This window comes from Daphnia pulex, chromosome 4 (genome assembly GCF_021134715.1).
Source record: "Daphnia pulex isolate KAP4 chromosome 4, ASM2113471v1".
Lineage (NCBI taxonomy): Eukaryota > Metazoa > Arthropoda > Branchiopoda > Diplostraca > Daphniidae > Daphnia > Daphnia pulex.
In genome coordinates, this window is record NC_060020.1 from 2,075,828 (window position 1) to 2,096,797 (window position 20,970).

The 20,970-nt window shown below is 42.0% G+C and overlaps 1 protein-coding gene across 1 annotated transcript; it reads right to left on the reverse strand.

Moving 5' to 3' along the window:
* Positions 1-12,764: 12,764 nt before the first annotated feature.
* On the reverse strand, positions 12,765-15,406 carry LOC124192236 (protein atonal-like). The gene has a single exon (XM_046585437.1). The coding sequence runs from the start codon at positions 14,868-14,870 to the stop codon at positions 13,914-13,916; it is 957 nt and encodes a 318-aa protein (XP_046441393.1). The 5' UTR covers positions 14,871-15,406; the 3' UTR covers positions 12,765-13,913.
* Between the last annotated feature and the right edge of the window lie 5,564 nt (positions 15,407-20,970).

Sequence of the window (20,970 nt, forward strand, 5' to 3'; positions counted from 1 at the left end):
GGTGTCCAACACAGACGGATCGACTTAACTCTTTAAGCGCCCAATCTGCATCTCTATTAAAGAGGATAAGCTCATTAGCCGCGCGGATCCCCTACAGACGAGAGAAGAAAAGAGGATGATTATCTCATTATATACTACACACAGCGAGCTGTATGTGTCTGCGCGTATATCATTAGACGCACCACCCGCTGTGATTAATCAATGGTGGGTCTCGGCGACTGTATGCGCCATACACACTAACTACATTCTCATTTATTCCCTCCCGACGTCAAATTACATTTCCAACCGGCTGCTGCTGCTGCTGCCTTTCCATGTGTGTACCAAACCACAAACATCTCGAGCAATTTTGTGTTGTGTGTGGATACCCGTACGCGCTTAGATGTGGATGGCCTTTTGGTGAGAGATCAAGACATCATCCATACATTTGAGGTGCGGAAAAGGAATTTCCACTGGAAGTGAATAGACTGAAGATCGAGCTGCTTTGATGTGTTTGACAGGGGCAATTACATAGGCCCTGGAGATTGAGAGTCTGTCAATGTATTAATAAAGACGTGATGATGATGAGAAGATGCGGAGAAGGAATGATGCGGGACGAATATATAAATACCAGCACTCGATAGGGGTAACGCCTAGAGACGTGCAGTAGCTCATGATGGCAAATCAGATGCTGCTGGAGAAACAACTGTTCACCGAAATTGAATGGTGTTGCATAATTTCCAGCTGGACCCAAAAAATAAGAAAAAAAGATGCTCGGTCATATCCCAGGCAATGATGACCTGCAGGCTTTTTCTTTATATTACTTTTATTCTCAAAAAATTTATCGAGATCGGAAGATGGTCAATTGAATCATCAATCACTATTACATCAACCGCGATTCCGATGAAAAGAATAACTACAAGTATATAAAAGGATAAGAGCAGATATTCCTTCAGCTCATCAAAAATCTACCCCGTAAAAAAGCCGATTTGATTTATAGATTATTGCGCATTATGTCAGAAGATGATGCTCCGTTAATGTTTTACAATATGAAAACGGTTATATAGAGGAATAGATCCCCGGTCGGAAAACTCTTCCGCACGACGGCGGTTAATACAAAAGCGGATCGGGAACAACAACAGCAGACAGCACTTTGATGGCCACGCGTTAGAGCTCAGCGCAGATGATGATGACTATTAGATGAGCTTATGTGTATATGCGCCAGAGAGCAGCCAGAGAACAGCCAGTTAATATTATAATTTCTTTTTTTTTAAAAAAAGAAAAGAGCGGGAGGAATCGTGAATATAATCTAATAGGATGCGCTATGGCGCTATGGGGTCCGCGACGAAAGACTAGTCCGGTAGTTAATGACGTTTTACGACACACTGGAAGCCTAGCAAAGGGATGTGTGGTGCGCTGCTGTTTGGGAAATGTTTTTTTGGAAAGACAATAAGCGAAGCATCCTCATGCCCAGCAGATCCTCGTCTTTTCAAGACATATTGCCAGCATTAATAAATTATACTTCTTCTTTTTTTATGATCATTCCAATAAAAAAAAAGTATGTAAGTAAATGAAGAAGAAACTTGAGATGGCGGGTCATTTTTCATTTTATTTTAGAAGAAGAAAATAATTCGGTTTCTCTTCATAGTATCTCCAGCAGCGAAAAAATCCGGACAGACCATATAGTTCTGTTTTCACGTCTCTAATGAACAAGATATCATTTCTGTTGCTGGGTACTTACTGTACAACTGAACTAAATGTTTATTTCTTTTTAATTTGTAGGTTAGGGCCTACGGAATCCGACTGCGTCAATGGCGATATAACCAATTCACGTCGTTGGCCGTTCTCATTTTTTCCCCCTTTATTCTTTTGGTTGTCCATTATTGAATTCTTGATAAATGCTTGTCAATTTCCGGTGTGAATTGTGCGGTTCTCTCTTATATTCTCTTTCACTGATTGCTCCTCCTTCTTTTTCTTTTCCATTTTTTTTCTCTCCGGCCGACTTTTTCTACTCTGCCGGATCGTCAACTTTCTGTGCTCGTTCCTCCTCACGCTCGACTTGACACGCTCGCACTCACGAGCCGGACCAAAGTCCCGGTTTTCTATTTATTTCACGCGCAAAAACGAACGAAAAAAAAAACGAACGAAATTTCATTTTTACGCAATGTCGCAGCGCTTCCCCCCCCCCCTCCCAGCAGGGAAATTTTTAAAATGACAAACACATTGACAGTTTGAGCGTGTATAAATATACTACTATGTATTTATAACAAACAGCGAAAAATGCTGATAAATTTGACGTAAGCTGTTTCTCACGGTTTCTTTGACGTCATCTTTTTCTCCAGCTCCTTTGGCTTGTCATGTTCCTGTTTCGTTTTTATTTTATATTTTTTTTTTCGTCTTTTTTTTTTCTTTCGGGGATGATAATTTGTTCGTCTTCCCCCAACTAGCTTTAAAAACTTACGTATATACTATAGCGAAGGGGAGCCGTTGCTCCACACTGTCTATGCGCTATGTCTATGCCGAGGGAAGCCGGAACTGCTGGAGCGAGAGAGACTGGGAAGAAGAAACAATAGCCGCAGGGCCGTCTGAAAAAAAAAAAAGAACTTTTTTCATATTATGTAAGTGGCAGGATCGCGGCGGACGTCGTGCCGAAGTTGAAAAATGGGAAACCACCCTTTAATTGTAATACAAAGATCACTTCCGGAGGAGGGCTCAAAAAACTGTTATAAAAAAAAAAAATTTATTTTGATACTCGAGAGCTGCAAGTTGGTCATCGACTCGTTGCAACGGCCTCGCTGTTTTAATTATTAAAGAAAAAAATGAAAATGAAAATTGACGGAATTGTATTTTTTTTTTACTCACTGGCGCCTCCGCTCGGATCCGATGGTGAATGGAGTGAAGAAATCTCTATTGATAACGGCCAACTCTTGCGCTACCGACGACGACGGATTTTATTTTTGGGGGTGAAAAATTTACAGGAAACAAAAGACAATCGAGCAGCAATTGAGAGCGAAAGAATCAGAGAACAAGCGGGCATATTTATAGCTAAGAAGGAAAGAGAAAAAGAATTCAATGACCCAGCCGACACGGAGGTTTCATTCTCGATTGTGTCTACCCATTTCTTTTGTAAATTACCTGCACAATGTCAATGATAATGGCGCTGCGAGGTTTCGGTCACGCAACGTCGGATCCTGTCACCTCGCAGCAGAGTTACGACTTTATAGATCCGTCACACCCACCAAAGAATGTACATAACATCAAAGATGTAATCCCTGTTTTGATAATAATAATCCCAAAGTTGATGACTCCTTCTTCTCGATTCAAAAGAAAAATGTTTTTATGATTTATTTCTATCTTTTTTGGAGCCCGGGAGTTCAATACAGAAATATAGTAAATCACGGAGCGCCCAAACTTCCGAGAAGATGTGAACACTGAACTGATTGGTCGACATTTGCCATCATTTGAAGATTGTCCAGGCAGCAGTTGGAATTTGGGAAAAGGGGAAAAACTCACACACAACTAGCGCCTTTTTACTATTTCCAGACCCGATTCCTGTCGTGTTGTTGCTGGTGCTGCAATCCCGCGTGTACTGCCCCTGTTCGAGGAATTGAATAATGACTCGACGGCCGGCCCCATCACGCTGGCCCACACTGGGCAACTGCAGCAGCAGCAGCAGCCAGATGTAATCAAGTCGTTGAAAAGCCACTCGCACGATGCATCAGCAAATTTCAGCATGGCTCTCCCGCGATTTTATACAAGTAGATTTTTTGATTTTTTCCTACCTCCCATTCGCTTCTTCTTATTCTATCTCTTTTTCCGACTTACTATTTTCCTTTTGAAAGCCATGCATATCTATCCCTTCTCTTTTCTTGATTTTTTTAAAAAGGGAAAATTAAAAAAGAAAAAAAAGGCGAGTTGGGAGGGACGAAAATGAGCATTTACCGCAAGTGCAATAAATCACTATCCTTCTCGATGCATAGCAATGTGTGCTAGTAAGTCTTGGGATGTATACATAAGAAAAAGGGACAGAGTATAATACTTATAGACCTTTCTAACTTTATATCTTCAACAACTTCTCACTTCTTTCTTTTTTATTTAAAAAAAAAAAAAGACGATTACATTTCTTTTTTACTTGGAAGCCTCTGACCGGTTAGGGTCAATCATTATTTCGTGACAATGCCATTTCATATCTGCGCCGAGAGAAAGATTCATATCCTTATAGACTTGATTTTGTCTGGCCTTCCATATATATTCGACATCATTTTCTTTTTTCTTCGTGACTTCTTTTGTCTGAATTTTTTTCAGTTTTTTAAAAGAAGTTCGTCCTCGTTCGTGTAAAAAATATCAAATGAAAGTTGTAAAAAAAAACAAAGAGCCACGCATTTAGAAATGAGAGACATCATCGCCTTACTGCAACAGTTTCTTTTCGTTGTCTCTCCTATATGGAAATTGTAACCGACGAATGTGAAAAAAGATGTTGGACAAGTGTCAACGCCCTTATACCCAAAGCACGTCATCATCATCGTCGTCCGCAAAATAAACATTTACGCCTTTTGGATGATGATTGAGCCGTCAAAACGACCCCATCAGAGCAGTTCTTTTTATTATACAACCAGCGGGTCATTTCTCTTATTAGCGTCAGGGGAACCAGACCAAGACTTTTTTTTTTAAAGAAAAAAAAAAATAGCCGAACTGGCATTCCATAGTGATATGGGGGCTATAGTTGTACGGACAGGTGCCGTCCAACTGAGACGGGCTAAAAAAAAAAGGATAACAAAAACTAGTTCAAAGCGGGCGGCCCTGTCGCGCTACCGAATTGTAATAAAAGAAACGGGCAGCTATAGCACAGCAGCAGCAGCGCAAAAGAGAGTGATACACAAACTTTTCTTTCTTTCTTTGCAAGAGCCAAAGAGTCGAGCGCTCGATCGTATATCAGCTGCGGATAATGTCTCCCAATTAGAGTGAGGCGTCCGAGCCGGCGTTGTGAGAGAGTCTCCGTTGACGCGCGATGCGACACGGTGATTTTGGCTGCAAAATGAAACGTTACAGAGTCTATATAAGTATGCGACGGACGCTGTCTTGTCTTACATTTTGTCTACCTTTTTCTTTTATTCCATTTTTGATTGTTATTATAGATCTACCTTAGACATTTCGTTTTTATTTTATTGGGGTTCTTATGTGTGTTACTTGTTCTATTCATGTTCCTTTCTATTCTTATCGCGGTCCATTCTTTCATTATATCATTATTTCTTTTTTTTTCTATTCTTATCTTTGACGTGCTACAAGGCCCACACGGGAAATTTTGGCCACCAGCTCTATACAAGCTGTTCACTAATATTATCCAGCACCGCAGCATCAGCACAATGACGTACGCAAGTGTCGTGCAAACAATCTGCACATGTCTACACTGCTGCTGTTCAAATAACATCAATCAAGTCAACTTCTCGACTTTTCTGCAAGTTGCAATTAAGTGTACTGTTAGATATTTTGACCAGGTTACTGAGGACAACGACACCTTTGATTACATTCATTTTGTGTATGCGATCAGTTATACCAATGGGTGGACTGGACAACACGAAATGTGTAGAACTTGTTTTTTTTGTTTTGGTTGTTCTTGAATAACATTGTTTATGGTTATTCAATATTTATTCATAACCGTAACTTTAGACCCATGAACTGGTTTAGTAATAATAACAGATTTGCGATAATAGCGCTACGTAGCGCTATTGGCATTCCAAAAGGGTTTGCTTGTTCGTGTGTTTTACACTGACCGGCTAATGTCTGTGTAGCTGACTAGCGGTAAAGTTATTCAATCAAAACGAGTGCTATAATATTTCAAACGTACGCATAATGGGTCAACTTTGCAATTGTATGAGATCCAAGGTCCCTGCAGACTGACAGGTAATTACAACGGGCAAGATTAATCGAATATCTATATTGCATTCCGCTCGTGAAATGGGATACTCGCTCACAATCAACATCAATTGAATTTTACCGCAATGAAACCGAGCAGCAAAGCCAAAAATCCCCGCGTGATGTGAGAAAAAATAAGAATTAAAATTAGAATTCATCACTTCATCACCAGTTAGTTTTATTTTAGGCACTCTCGGAAACTATATAGCACATCTGTCGAGGTAGAAGAAACCCTAGCGTTATATTGCAAGAAGATGTGCTGTCCCGCAACTGGGTATATCTATAACTCGACTAAACAATTACCGCATCTGTTGCCCACCCATCAATCCGAAAAAAAGGCGTATAGGAAAATTAAAGTCTAACCATATTATAAATACGTATTACATTTTTATATAGACCGCAAAAGTGAAACGCGTCTAAACCTAAAATAAAATAAGTCTATAACGGATGTTCTAGATATGTACTGCGCAACCCTCTCTCTCTCTACGTATTGGATTATTAGATGATACGCAACATTATTGGCAGTACCCACCGCCACCATGATCGTATTAAAACAGACAGGGCTCACCCAGCGCGCTTACTATATAGTGGCTGCTGCAGTGTACAATGTTTATCTGTACATGTACTGGACGGCTAACCGGTTATTCAGCTCCAATGATTTCACTCAGCCGCCCGGGAGCGCACCATCTTCTTAAATATAAATTCAACTTTTTTCACTTTATCCTATACATGTGTGTATAGTGTGGTAGGTGCACACTGTTTAGCTGGTGGTACAGGGTACTCTGCTGGAGGCCAAACTGTTTCTGGATGGTTTGATTCCATTAAGAGAGAAAGAAATGAATTGAAAAAAAAAAAGGAATTTGAAAGAAGAAGAAGAAAGAAGAGACAGGAATAATCGAGCGTGCAGTTAAACCATATAGCGCATCTCTTGCGCTCTTTGTGGAGAGTTGTGGCCAGTCAAAAAGTCGAGCTCACGTATATAGTCTGGACACCCCTGCGCTGGAAACCAATAATTTCCGGACTGTCACGGAGAGAGTGAGAGAATTATTCCGGTTGAAATTTATATTCCCGCGTTCAGCAATTGAACTTCTCGCCGTTGTGTGCTGCCCTTTGACGTGAGACGCGCAAGGCCGTCGCTGCCGTGTTCACCCACCGTCGCCTCGTTTCAAAAGGATTCCCAAATTTGTGTTCTGCCATTGAAGGAAAAATTTGGTCTCTCGTCTCCGTATAGATTTAGTTTTTCATTGCGCTTCTTCGTTGGTTGTCGTCCACTTTTTCTTTTTTTTTCCTCGTGTCTCTCCAGGCAAAACGGCTGCTGCGCTTTTGTGTGTAACATTTTTTATTTTTAATAGCGCCTCTGGGATCGCACTACGCATCGCATCCTGTATATACACTTGGTCTTTTTCCCTCTCTCTCTCTCTTCACGAGAAGAATCTTTGCCATTCCGTTGGGGACGTGAGAAACAAACAAACAAAAACTGCGCTATGGCCACCGAATAAAAATTGAAAAATCAAACCCCCACACACAACAAAAGACAAAAACAAAACTAATGTTATGGAAATGACAGTGGACACACACACACAGTTAGTCGCCGTTAGAATGGTGAACTTTTTCGGTATAGACATATCTACATGCACAACAACCGCTGATGAAACAAGAAGAATGAGTATATGGAGAGATATTATAAGAACCCTTATTGCGGTAATGCAAACGACGTCGTCCAGAAAAAGAAACAAAAATTTTTCAAACTGATTGGTGTGTGCGTACGTGACAGACGAAAGCGTCGGGTGTGTGTGTGTGTGGAAGCTCTCCCTCGTTTGTTACACAAGACAATATGAATATATAGATGTATACTACGTATTATAATATGCAGTACCACACGGCGCGGTGTTGCATAATGTTTAGAATTTTCTGAAGGCGTTTGTTCCGCTCGGCCACTGCATAATCGCCACCGTCCGAAACCTGTCAATTACCTCATCGTTTCGTATCGTCTACGAAGTATACTATCCAGGCAGCAGCGGCTCTCTGCTGTTGATTCGGTCGAGAAGCGCAACCGTTGAGAAACAAACAAACGCGCAACTCCGACCGAGTGACGGATATGTGTGTTCTTGTAATTAAGAAAAGTCGAGCATCCTATACTCTAGTAGTATAGTAGCCCTCCTCCTCCCACCACGCAAATATATCTTATTCTAATGTCTTCCAGGCTGGCTTCCAGTACAGTACACACACTTCCTTATGGATTCTCCACGAAACGAACGGGCAATCAGTCAGACGTGAAACCAAACTTGTACCTTTATAGTCTCTCGGCTGTGCCATACCCTGGTAATTCTCCCGGTTTTCTATTTTCCCTGGAAAAAAGAGAAGAAGAAGAAATACCATGTATCTCGTTTGTAATATGGATATTTGCTGTGGATTATATAGATAAAGGTGTACGTTATATTTTTGTTAAGCTCAAGAGACCGTCGTCGTTCATCTTATCGGCAAATGGGACTGCAGGGAAGAGAGCAGAGAGGCGCGTTGGGAGGTGGTCCGCCGGTCCTATATCCAAACTGAATGTTCTCCTAACTACCGGCGACTTCTTCTTAACTCTTTAGTAGGTCGCTTGAGCGTTGTTCTTCTTCTTCTTGTGTCTGTCCCCCCGTGTGAGTCGACGCTCGTGTGTGGTCATTCGGTCGTGTATAGCTCTCTAATTTGATCCAGTAAACTTCAGCCAAGCGAAAGAAATGAGTGTGTAATTCTATATAAGAGCGCGCGATGCAAGAGACATGTACAGTACACAGGGAGAGTCCGTGTTATTTCTTCCTTCTTCTTCTTTTTTATTTTTTATTTTTCAATTTCCAGTTTTTTTCTTTCCTTTTTTCTCTTTCTCTCCAAATTGAATCGCCCGGCCCTTTTCTTCCCAGCGTTCATTTCATATCGCCAGAGCAAATTATATCCATATACGAAAATAAGAAAGAAAGAGAAAAAAAAAAAATAAGCTAGCAGCCCTTGGCTGGTGTGGCGTGGTCGCGGTGTGCGATAGGGTGTGAATCAAAAAGTCCGAATGCTTTGCATAAATTCCCAGGCCAAACTTCGCCTTTTCTTTTCTCTTTCTTCTTCTTCTTCTTCTTTTATTTTTATGGACATTTTCTTGTATTATTCACTTTGAAGGGAATTTGAATGCCAATGTCACTCGCCCCAAACACCGAAACGCACAGGAGAGACGGCCCAACCGAAGAAAAAAAAGAAGTTGAAGGGGAGAGAGGACGGACATAGTCTGGACACAGAAAAGAGGCGGATCGTAAACCTGCATATAGTCCAGCCAAAGCTACACCTACCTACCACCACCACAACCGAGAAACGGTGAATGCACTTTGGGTTGAGAGTCTCGAGAGAGAGACTGAGCTATTGATGATGATGATGATGATGATGACTATAGCCCAGCTATTTTTGTTTATTTTTCCAGCGAAGAAAAAATCCAAATCATTTGCGTGTAACGTACCGAAAACGAGCTACTAGAGAGACTAAAGCCAAGAAAAAATTTCGAAATGGGAATAACATATCATCTATTTGATATTATAATACCAGCAGAATATTTTTCAGCGTATTACACACAGCACATATCTACCGGTATATAGGATTGCGTTGGAAGGGGGATTCGGCTTGTCCGTGGGGGGGTTTGTTTTCTATCTATTTTTTAAAAATAATCAAGAAATGGGCCGACACGATACGACGGGAGCCGGGCTCACCGAGGGGGCCCGAAGCGCGCGCAAGGCCGCGCGACTCATCATCTCTTATTTCATATCTCCCATTTTTTTTTTTTCTTTTTCTTGTGATTTATATCGAAAGGGGTTAGATACTTTTTCAGTCCTACACAACAGTTTGATGATAAGAAGATGCCCCCGTCGTTAAAGTCTGGAATCTCTCCGTATAGACTTTTGGGTTGAGTCTATACAACTGTGTGTATATATCGTAGTAGTAGTATACACCTGACTGGATTCGAACGAAGCAACGGGAACGTGCGTGCTGCCCAGCACAGATGTCCGGTCGTTTGCTAAAATAAAAACAAAACAAGGAAAACCAGAGGGGGGTTAAATAACTAACGATAACATTGCGAGTGATTTTCGGCCGAGAGTTTTGTTATACATTTCTTATGGGCATTTTTGAACATTTCCTTTAGCTGTCATTACATTCGTCTCTCGTGTGTATAATGAAGGGGTCATCAGATTCCAGTCCTTCCGGGCGTACGAATTGATCTTCAGGGGTTGCAGCATACATCAGAAAAGATATAAAAATAAGGCGATCGTATTCTTATAAGCGCAGCCACACAACACGTTTTTTTTTTCTCGTAATTATTCCCGAAACATTCTTGTAATAACAAAACGCGGACTAACACGGCAGCAGCAGCAGCAGCAGCCGAGTGGTTTACAAAAGATTTTTGTTTGATGGGCAGGAAAACCACAGGAAATTCGTTCATTAAAAAGATAACAAAACTTTTTTCTTTTTCTATCTTTGCGCCGTTTTCTTTTGAAACAAGCCCCAAAAAAATGCGCGCAGAACTAAGAAGAAGAAGATTGAAACGTCAAACGAAATGGTGGGGGCCTCGACCACCCAAAACCCCCGACGGACGGTTATATGTGAGAGTATATATACCCCCAGCAAGTTAGATAGTAGGTCCCATACGGCCAAGAGAGAGAGAGAAAGATAAAAAGAATCTAGAAAAAAGGTCGACATCACGCCGCTGATCAGCCCATTTGTATGATAGTTGCAACTGCCCGCCAGTGGTGCCCGCAGAGTGCGCCCATGGTCATGTAGATTTACTCACAGCGGTCCCTCACTCTCGGCGTGTCTCTCGACGTTATGTTCATACCGGCCATCACGGGACAAAACATGGACCATTTTTTTCCAGCCTCGTTTGAGAGAAGCCTAACAGAGCCATACACACAAACATATACACACGCAGCACAGGGGGGAAAAGAAAAAAGAAAGGTGGAAAATGTTGGATGGTTGAATTTTATTTTTAGCTATGGCGCTTCATTTTTTCTTATAGATGCGCCCAGTCCTTTTTCCAGGGACTTATATAAAATGTACGTCCCTGTATTTTCTCTCTCTCTCGTAAATGCTGTCAATGTCTTGTTTTCCCTAGTCTATTATCAAGTTTATTGCTGAAATATTGACGTCAATGGGTCTAATCAGAAGAGGGGCCAGCCAGAGCCAGAAGGCCACCAAAAAAGCTTCTTCTTCTTCTTCTTCTTTCCTTTATTTTTATCTCTTGTTTCCCAATTTCTTTATTCCTTCTTCTTATACAACGTCTGCCCAGGTATATGCAGTACTACACTCTTCTTTGCCGCGCTTCGAACTAATTGCAGGGCTTTTCACAAAATAAAAATATACTCGAAGAATGAAACAGTCTAAAATATTATCAAGAAGGAAATAAGAAAAGGGCTCTTATTCTCTTGAGGGAACGTCTCGGACTGGCGCGCCCGGCCGCTGTGCAGGTAATACAGGTAGGTGGGCCTCTTATTCTCATCTATCTGGACGCATAACAATACACTTATAGAGTAGCACCAGCAGCAGTCCAGCAGCAGCAGCAAAACTCCCTTTTGTTTAATGCGTCTTGAATAGTTTGCGCTATAGCTGCTGTGATGTTAATTCACTCTCTTTCAAATTGCCGGAGCGCGAACTTATTCTACTATATGAAATTGCTTATGATTATTACTCCATATCTTCTGCTGTGGCTCTGTGGCGCAACCCTACCCGTCTATATCTCTCCTCTTCGTGACTGCTGTGTGCTGGGGGTTTTCGACTTTCGGTCCTCATTTTGGTTGTTTTTTTTTTATTTCCGTTTTTCATTTCTCAAATGGCCATCAGCAGCGAACGTTATTGTGGGTTATGGCCGCTCTTTTTCTTTTTTGATGAGCTTTAAACTTCAAATTTTTCGGTCGGAATTTCCCGATAGTTGTCCTATCTTCCGCTTCTCCGAAAAAAAAAGAAACGCCAAAACAAACCATTTCGTCCGCGCGTTGTTTTTCCCTCGGTCCTGGACTATCGACCACACACACGCAAAACACGCTCACACACACACACACACAATGTAACAACACCCCACCCATATCGCTGGGTAATTTTCGGTTGTTGTTTTTTTAAGACTTTCCGTTCGTTCGTTTCACACGGAGCATATAGCTGTCCGGTCATCCCAGTGCCACTCTAGATTATATCCGGCCGACGAAAAACAACCAAATTTCCATTGGAATATTTTTCATAATCCATCAAATATAATCCTCACCATGCATCATATTGGTGATGTCATCGATTCTGATGTAACAAAAGTTCGCAGCGGCCGTCATAAAAATGATGAAAAATTGGTTGCGCAATTAAAATGTGACACTTTCGTTCGTTATTTTTTCTTCTTTTTTCTCAAGAATAAGATGGAAGGTGGAAAATGACAGATTTGAAAAAATCGTACCCAAAGAACTCGTTGGAGAAATGAAAAGAAATATCTCGCGACTCGATGGTGAGCGAAGAAAGTTATCAGTTCTGTGGCGTTTTATTACACACAGGATTTCGGTAGTAAAAAATGTAAATGTCCAAAATATAAAGGGCGACATATAGGAATATAATCCGCATCTGCATATTGGAAGAAAAAGAAAACAGGTTCCCCCTGTGGGGCAATCGGCCAATGCCATTTCCAAACGTTCGGTTTTGCTCACATCTATACACACCGACAAATCGCCCAGTAACTTTGTTTCTATCCTATATACAAGTCGATGTGCGTGATTTTCTCTTTTCAAATTTCAGAGCATCATGGAATTTCGCGAAAAAAAAATGTTTATTTCTACGAGAATTTGAATTTTTAAAAAATAAAATAAAACGGACTTTGAATCACCAAATAATCTTCTCTTTTATTTTGTATTATTGCGCCAAACAAGAAGAGAGAGACACGAGAGAGAAAAAGGTCATCATTTTTTTTTTTCGGGCAGGAGTAGAGTAGAGAGAAGAGAAGGACAAGACATTAAAAAGAATGCCATCATCATTAACACTGGATTGCTTTTGTCAGCTGAGAGCGCAGAAAGGTTAAAAAAGAAGAACAGAAAAGCTTTTTACTTCCAACTATCCAATTATTCGATTCAAAAGAATAAGAGGAGGAAGGAGAAGAAGAAGTCGAAAAAAGGCAATCTCTATCATGTAATCGCATTAAATATATAATCATCAGTACTTTTGTGAGGAGTTTTTTTGTTCTTCATCATCATCGCGTCATATATGTAGAGGGACTAGTGAACCTTTTTTCAGGGTTGATCTGGTTAAAACCAAACACAATTTGGATCTCGAGCATTTTGTCATTTTTTTCGGGGGGGATTTAACCATTTAACATTTAATTTTTTCCTTCGCTGAAGCCGATCACGCGCCATTCGATGGGATCGCCGAAAACAACAAAATATCGCATAACGTTATATCGTTCAAAACACAACCAAAGGGTTTCCATTTTCAATATGTCATCATCGGTATTAGAGCAGCAGCAGCACGTAACAAATCATATAATAATAAGTCTCAGCAACAAGTGGCAATAACAATTAAAGACCAATGATCAAACAAAACAAAACAAAACCAAATTTTTTGAACCGAAAAACGAAATTGAACAAAAAGTGGCATTTCAATTCGGGGGGGACAAATACGTTCTCATCAATCGGCTGGAACGAGAAACGATATAATAACAACAATCCAATATGTATTTATAATATAACTATCAAAAATTTGCTATATCTCACAATAAAATTATAGATCGTTTTCAACTCTCTATATATTTTGTTTTTAGTTATAGTTATTCATTTTCTATATTATATAGTCAATTCGTTAGAATTAGCTGCTCTTATTTGGAAGTGTGGAATCGGTTGGAGATGTTGTGTGATAAGTACATTTATAAAAGGCTAATTTTTTTAAATTTTTGTGGTTACATAATAACTATGAATGAATATTGCTGCAAAGTTTACGTTACATTGTAGGCCTATTGGGATGTAGTAGGCCTAATGGAGACGGACGGCGGATCATCAGTGCCTCGTGAGAAGTTCGGCCAAGGCGCCGATGTAAGTCTGTGCCATTTGAAGCGTTTCGAACTTCGAAAGTTTGCGGTCGCTGCCCAGCGCGGGCACGACCTCTCGGAGTCTCTCGAAGGCGTCGTTCAGGCTGTTCATGCGCCGCCGTTCTCTGGCGTTGGCGGCCAACCGGCGCTTCTTGACCACCTCGACGGTCGGCACTTTGGTCGAGCGACGTCGACTTCCGCTGCTGCTGTTGCTTCCGCCGCTGTTGTTTTTCGGCGTCCGCGGCGTCCGCGTCTTGCGCTGCCGTTTCTGCTGGGCGGACGACGACGATTTGGCTTCGGCCGATGGGCTGGCGCAAGATTCCAGCGCTGCCGAATTGGATTCCATCGTCGCTTCCGACTCGCCGTCGTCCGTCCACAAGGACGAAGGGCCGCCAAACTCGCCGGCGTTCGATTCTTCCTGATCGGTGGCGACGGACGCGCTGTACTTGTCGTCGGACGCCACCACCGACGCCGGACCACCGCCGCCATCCATGCCCAGTAGGCAATAATCGACGGATCCGATGGGGGTGCTGCTGGAAGGTCCCGGAGTGGCCAGTCGGCTGTGCTGATGCGAATGCGGCAGCGGGTCGTTGCCGGTCCGCGTCAATTCCGTCAGCAGCCGCGGAGATGAACTGGGTGACCTCAGACTGGCCCACGACTGAGCCGAGACGGGACTCTGGCAATTCGTGTCGTCGTAAGAAGCCGAGCTGTTGTTGTTGTTGCCGCCATGATTGTTTCCGTGGTTGGTAGCGCTGGTATTGTTGTTGCTGCTGCTACTGATGCGGACGCCTTCCTCGGCCGTAAAACCCGTCGAGTGGTGGTAAACGTCGTGAACGACGTAGGCGGCCGGCGCGTAATATCCATGAGCGTCCGCGTTGCCCATCAGATCACTGGAGCCGAACTGAGAGTACATTTCCAAAGACATTTCGTCCTCTTTCTTTTTGGTCTTCTTTTCCTTATCTTCTTCTTCTTCTTCTACTAAAAACTCGTTTAAAACCTTTTTCTTTTCCGAACGTCAATTTCGTTTCTCTTCTTCGATTGGCAAAATGGGGGGAAATTTCAAATAGAAGAAGAAGAGCAGCAGCACTTTGGGGATTTCAAATCACTTGGGGATCTTCATCACCGTCTTCGGGGGGAGTGTGGGACGACATTTAAAAAATATCGAACAAGACAATTCAATATCTTGCGTGTGTTTGAACTCCCGCACGAAAAATTGAATAATAATAAGAAAAAAACCCTCTTATTTCTTCCCGGTGTGTGTGTGATTGTTAAAAAATAAATAAAAATGTGGTGGCGGTGAATGCGCGTGTGTGTGTTAAGTGCGTCGAGGAAATGACGGTCCTATCTCTCGCCGTGTGGAGCGATAAGAGCGTGTGACTGCACCGACTGCTGACGGTGTACTGGATGAACGGTGGGAGGGCCAGTGAAGCTTATAGTTTATAGTTACCTGCTTCTGGGCAAAAAGGCAAAGAAGAAGAAGAAGAGAGAAAAAACAAGCAACCCAAAAAGATAAAAAAGAATTCTGGAAGGAGGAAACACCTCCTCTATTCTATATAGCCTCCTCCTCCTTCTTCTACTTCTCCCCCTCCTTTTCATTTTTCTTCCTCTTTCAACTGCATCTATACTCGAGGCAACCGCAGCACCGAACGCAAACACTCACTCACGCAGCAGTGTATATAGCCTCTAGAGAGAGAGAGAGAGAGAGTTTGGCTGTGTGTGTGTGTTGCCCACACAAAAGCTGACTGATTGAGGGGGAGGAGACCGTGTGGTGCAACAAGCGGCCTGGACTCTTTAGATATAGGCGAAGTAGTGTAGTGCCGGGGTTCTCTCTGTCCAGGATCTATCTCTTATAAGAAGAAGAAGCCAAGAGGAGTGTGATGATGATCAAAAGAGGGGAAGCAATAAAATGCCCAGTCAGGATCATCATTCGCCACACTTTTTTCTTTGGGAAAGAAGAAGATGGACTCTTGTCGATAATGGGACCGAAGCTTCCAAGTTCATTCGGTTTTTATGGGTCCCATTTTATTTATTTTTTTATTCGGGGGCTCTTCCCGATGGTTCATACGCCCATTTCTGATGAATCAAATTTATAACTATATTTCCCCCCAAGTTTGATTTCGTGAAATGGAAAGTGTCTTCTAAAAACATTTGGTTTGAAATAAAGGAATATTTAAAAAATTGATGTGTTTGGACCTCGAATTAAGTGTCGATTCTCTTCGCGTGTGCTGCCGGGCATCAACTCTTTTTCTTTTTTTTTTTCATTTCTCGACAAGTCCGTTTTGAAACGCTTAAAGTAGATTATATACATTGGTATAGAGAAAAGAAAAGAAAAAGGTAAATTGGAAAAATGGACGATTTAACCTGTGGGAGCTAGAGAGTCGAGCGCACCGGTTAGCCGCCAACTGGATTAATTGAATGCCCGAAAAGAAAAACTTGGACGTAATGTGGGAACGTGTGTGTGTGTCTACTGGCACTATGTGAATGGGTTCCAGAAACACGAGCGTATATTATTCCCCAGCTGCCATGAATGGTGAATTACCAAGAGCTACAAGTCCCCTATATAAGAAAGAATACACCTTATATAAATGCATACGTATATAATACGTAGAGTTGGGAGGAAAACCGAGCGACATCATTTGTTCAACTAGATATCTGCTCTCCAACACAACGGCATATACCATATTATTAGACTTGATGATTTTCTTTTCCCTACATAAATCTTGTTTTGTAATTTCTGGTTTCCTCAAATTTAAACAACGAAGGACACTAGTAGCCACCGAGAGCCGGGATCGTCCAACCGTTCATAATTAGAAAACAATATAATACTTGACGAATTTCTTGATGTCACTGACATGAACTCTTGAGGACATGCCACCCGCAGAGAGTACCACAACCTCTCGTGTAACTTAAAAGTTGTTAGTATAATATTATCTATCCCCAATGAAACGACAGTCGAAAGCAATCAAATAATATCGCTTTACCCTCGTCGACTGTGCCGAGAGACCTTCATAGAGCATCATGGGACACTTCAAAAGGGACATTATTGACTTTACATGTTTTCTGTCCTTTTTCCAAAGTCATGACGTGGCCAGCAACTGGCCAAACCTCCGTCAGACGAGGTTGTCAATCGCTTGTCAATGTCCTGTTGGTCCTGTTATTCTTTTACTGCAAGTCGTTATCGCAGACAAATAGTAGTTCCCACTGAACTGATGGATTGTTATGAGTACTGATGCTGATGCTGTACGCTCGACTGAACTGGGTTGGATTTTTGCCACAAACAATAAAATATTGTCCTCTGCTGCGAAATCTTTGCGAAAATGGAAGAGCAAAATGATGACAAAGTTCTGGCATTCGGGGGAAAATCGGCGCTGTACAACCATTTGTAGATATTGAAAGGTATATTATAGCTTTGAATTATTATGTACGAGGTTTGAGCATTATCGTCAAAACATTTTGGAATAACTCTCTCGTTGTATACCGGACAACAGTGTCTGTTGGGAGTTTCTGGGTACCGATACGACCGTTAAAAAAAGGAAATTCTATTTGACTTGACGTTTTGCATGTGTCACAAATATGGCATCTTTTGGCGAAATTTAATTACCCTCCACTACTCCGGCTCTCTCATGTCGAAATCCGCAAGGAATGTCTAAAAAACTAAACAAAAATGGGGAAAAAATATTTTACACATTTATTATTCTGTGCTGGGAATCCTCGGGGTATCTCACAAGTGTTAAAAAAAACCAAGTTCAAAAAGTCCAAGCGAGTCACTAAGGCATCGTAAAAATAGTAATCCATAGTTTCATCAGCAGCCAATCGGCATCGACTGACCCGGAAAATGTTACCGGCCGCCCACCGCGCGTGCGTGCAACTATAGTCATATACCGCGATGATGAGGACCCGCATCTTATTGATGCCAAGAAAAAGAAGAACGCACACAGCATCGCACGTAAATCATCATTATTAAATTGCTGGGCGAATTTCTCGCCGGCCCGTGCTATTCCATTTTGAAATACCCGCCATTACGTTCCCTCTCATATTGGACCTTTTTTATTTTTAGCCGCACGTCGGCAGCTCCTTACAACCCATCCAAAGGGCAACAAGTCACGAATGAATATATCTGCCATTATTAAACCGATTTTTTTTCCCGTAACCATCCTTATACGCCGCAAGGGCATCGCCACTTGCGTCGATTGTTGTGTAAGCGGATTCGTGATTTTCCCTTTCGCACCAGACCTACAAGAGGACCATTGACACGCCACAACAACTCCCACTTGAATTTTCGTGAACGTTTCGGCTCGTCATGGAGGAAAATATCGTGCCGAGTCTATATCCCTATGAACACGATTACGTATTATTCTAAAAGGCAGCAGCACTTTCATTCGTTGGGCAAAGTAGTGTAAGACGTCTGATTCACCTTCCCCGATGAGTTGGCGTGCATCAGAGTGATGGAAACAGCTGTTGTTGTTGTTGTTGTCCGAGTAACAACAACAAAGTAACTCTCGATCGAGTGCGGTTAAAATGATTTGAGCTCGGTCAACCGTCGCTTGGAAAAGTAAAAGGTTCAATCGGTCTGCAATCAGTCGAGGCCGGTGCTGACGTTGGTCGGTGTCGCTTTGCTTATTTTTTCGGCTGATGACCAGCTCCAAAGTGCACAGGGGATTGTAAAAACAAACAGCAATTCACGTTGTCGTGCATTCAATTTTATGGCGTTCCACTGACGTTGCAAACCATATAGCATCCAACGTTTTCTTCCTTGTATGTTTTTGTTTTCTTTTTTCCTGGCCGATTTGGTTCTATACCGCCCACTGGAAAATTCCATCATTTTAAAATGTCCAGTTGCTCTTAACTGCGGACTGAGTTGTATACAAATACGTGGCCGATGCGGTAGCCTCGATTAAAAGCCACTGCATCAGATACACGAGTACACAGCAGCAGCAGGAGTAGTAGTAGTAGTAGCGCTTGAGAAAATAACGATTACTCCGCCGGAATGGCGGCCATACGCCAGCACACCGCTCAATCAGTCAAGATGATCAGCCCTTTGTAATCTTCGTCGGCGTTTTTCTTCTTTTCTTTTTCTTTCTCTCCCCACCCACACGTCTACTCCACCCTTTTTAAATAAAACAAAATTCGAAAGAAAAATAAAAACACAAACAGCCAACCAAACTCACTTCAATTCGTATCGGTGGGTGGAAGTGATGGCGAAGGGGGGGGGGAGAGAATAATACGGTATGAAATAAGCTTGGGAAATGTAGAAGATTAGCCTTTTTTGTTTTTCTTTTATTGCTGCGCTGGTGAAACCAAAAAGACGAAAACAAAACAACACCAAATATCCGTCCGTCCGTCCGTCCGTCCCAGAAGTGATCGTAAAAAACCGAAAAACAAAAGGGAAGAAAATATAAGAAACGAGCTAGGCGCGGGAAAAGATTTTGTCTACTGGGCTCTCTGATGATGTAAGGATGCCATCGGACGCCCCCTGCCAGTCGAGTATAGCCCCTTTTGCAGATATTGCGCGACGACTCGACCGCCAAACTCCAAGCCTAACGATATGTACACACGATATAATGACTGGAGCGGTACTACTCGTATCGTCTAGAACGTACGGAAGAAAAATACAAAACACATTTTTTGGGTTGTTTTGTTCCAGAGCTCCGGACAGAACCCATTAGCACTCAAGTTTTTTAAAGGCAAGCTCAGCTGTCGTCGCTACTTTTCTAGAAAAACAAAAAAAAACAAACAAAATTAAACGAAACTTGCGTGCGGTGAAAATCTTGGACAAGACAAAAAGAAGCAACTTACAAAAAGCCCACACTCAATTTCAAACCGCATCTGGACATGTCAGTCGACGTGTAATAGTTGACTGAATGGAGCCGAGCTCTGATTGAAGGCAGATTTTTTCATTAGTGCATGAAATTTAGTTTGAAAAGAAACAAGGAAAGAGAGTCGAGCGTATTTTACTCGTTGAATATCGAAATCTGTCGGAATTCTTGACGGGTCCAATAAAAATGATTCATAATGTTTCGTAAAACATAAGAGACTGAGCTGTATAGCGGCAGCTTCAACGATCAAGAGATCACCTGCTGACTGGCGCTCAAACACGACGGCAGCTGACATAGCGGACGCTTTCTTGTCATGAGACTTTTCTTATCCTCTGCGCTAGCGAATTTCAAGGGCCAGGTAGACAATAAAGAGATTCTCTTAAAGTATCAAATCTATTGGTTTCCAGATTCTTGAATAATCTCGGACTTTTCTTTTGTTTTTCTACGTAAAGAAGAAATGCCCCAAGTGTTTTGGTTTTTCCTTTAGGTATAAAAATGTGACAAGAGATCGCAACCCGGCGATAAGATTAAGGTTGACAGGTAAAACTTTGTCTCGGCGGAGGCGCCGCTGCAATAAGTTCTGTTTCCATCTGAAAGGAGAGAGCCGTGCGATACAGATCGAAGCGCGTATACGTGTGCAGACGTTACGACTTCCTAAGATCAGTCATCAAACGCTGGTGCCCACTCGGTTCCCTCAAACTCCAGGTTTATTGTCTACATCGTCAACGCCCTCAAGTCAACATTAAATGCCGTAAAAACTGGAGTAACTTTGTGAAGAATAATAATGTTAAAAGGATTCCTTCTGGCAATTTGTGTTGGATGTTTTTAAACAAAAATTTCACTTTGCTGTTAAGGTTTGTCAACAACCTGTTAATAATGCAGCGACTTTATATGGCATTCGTTGATTGCTGCTCTTCATAATAAACGAGAAAAATCGTTCATGAGAAACAAATCGGACACTGATGCATTCACTACGTAAATCGATGAAGTGTGACGGGCTCCCAGGTAGATACTGGCCTGAAGGCGACGCAATCATTTTTGCAGATTTCAGTCTAGACTATAAGGTCAACCCTCATACCCTCATGTCCAGCTGAATATCTGCAACATAGCGGGAGAAAGGGATGAATTATTATTCTTCCGTGCTTCGTCGACATGATTGAACTTTAAGCGCCCGATAGAAAGCGGAGCCAACATTTACCGTCTGGAAAT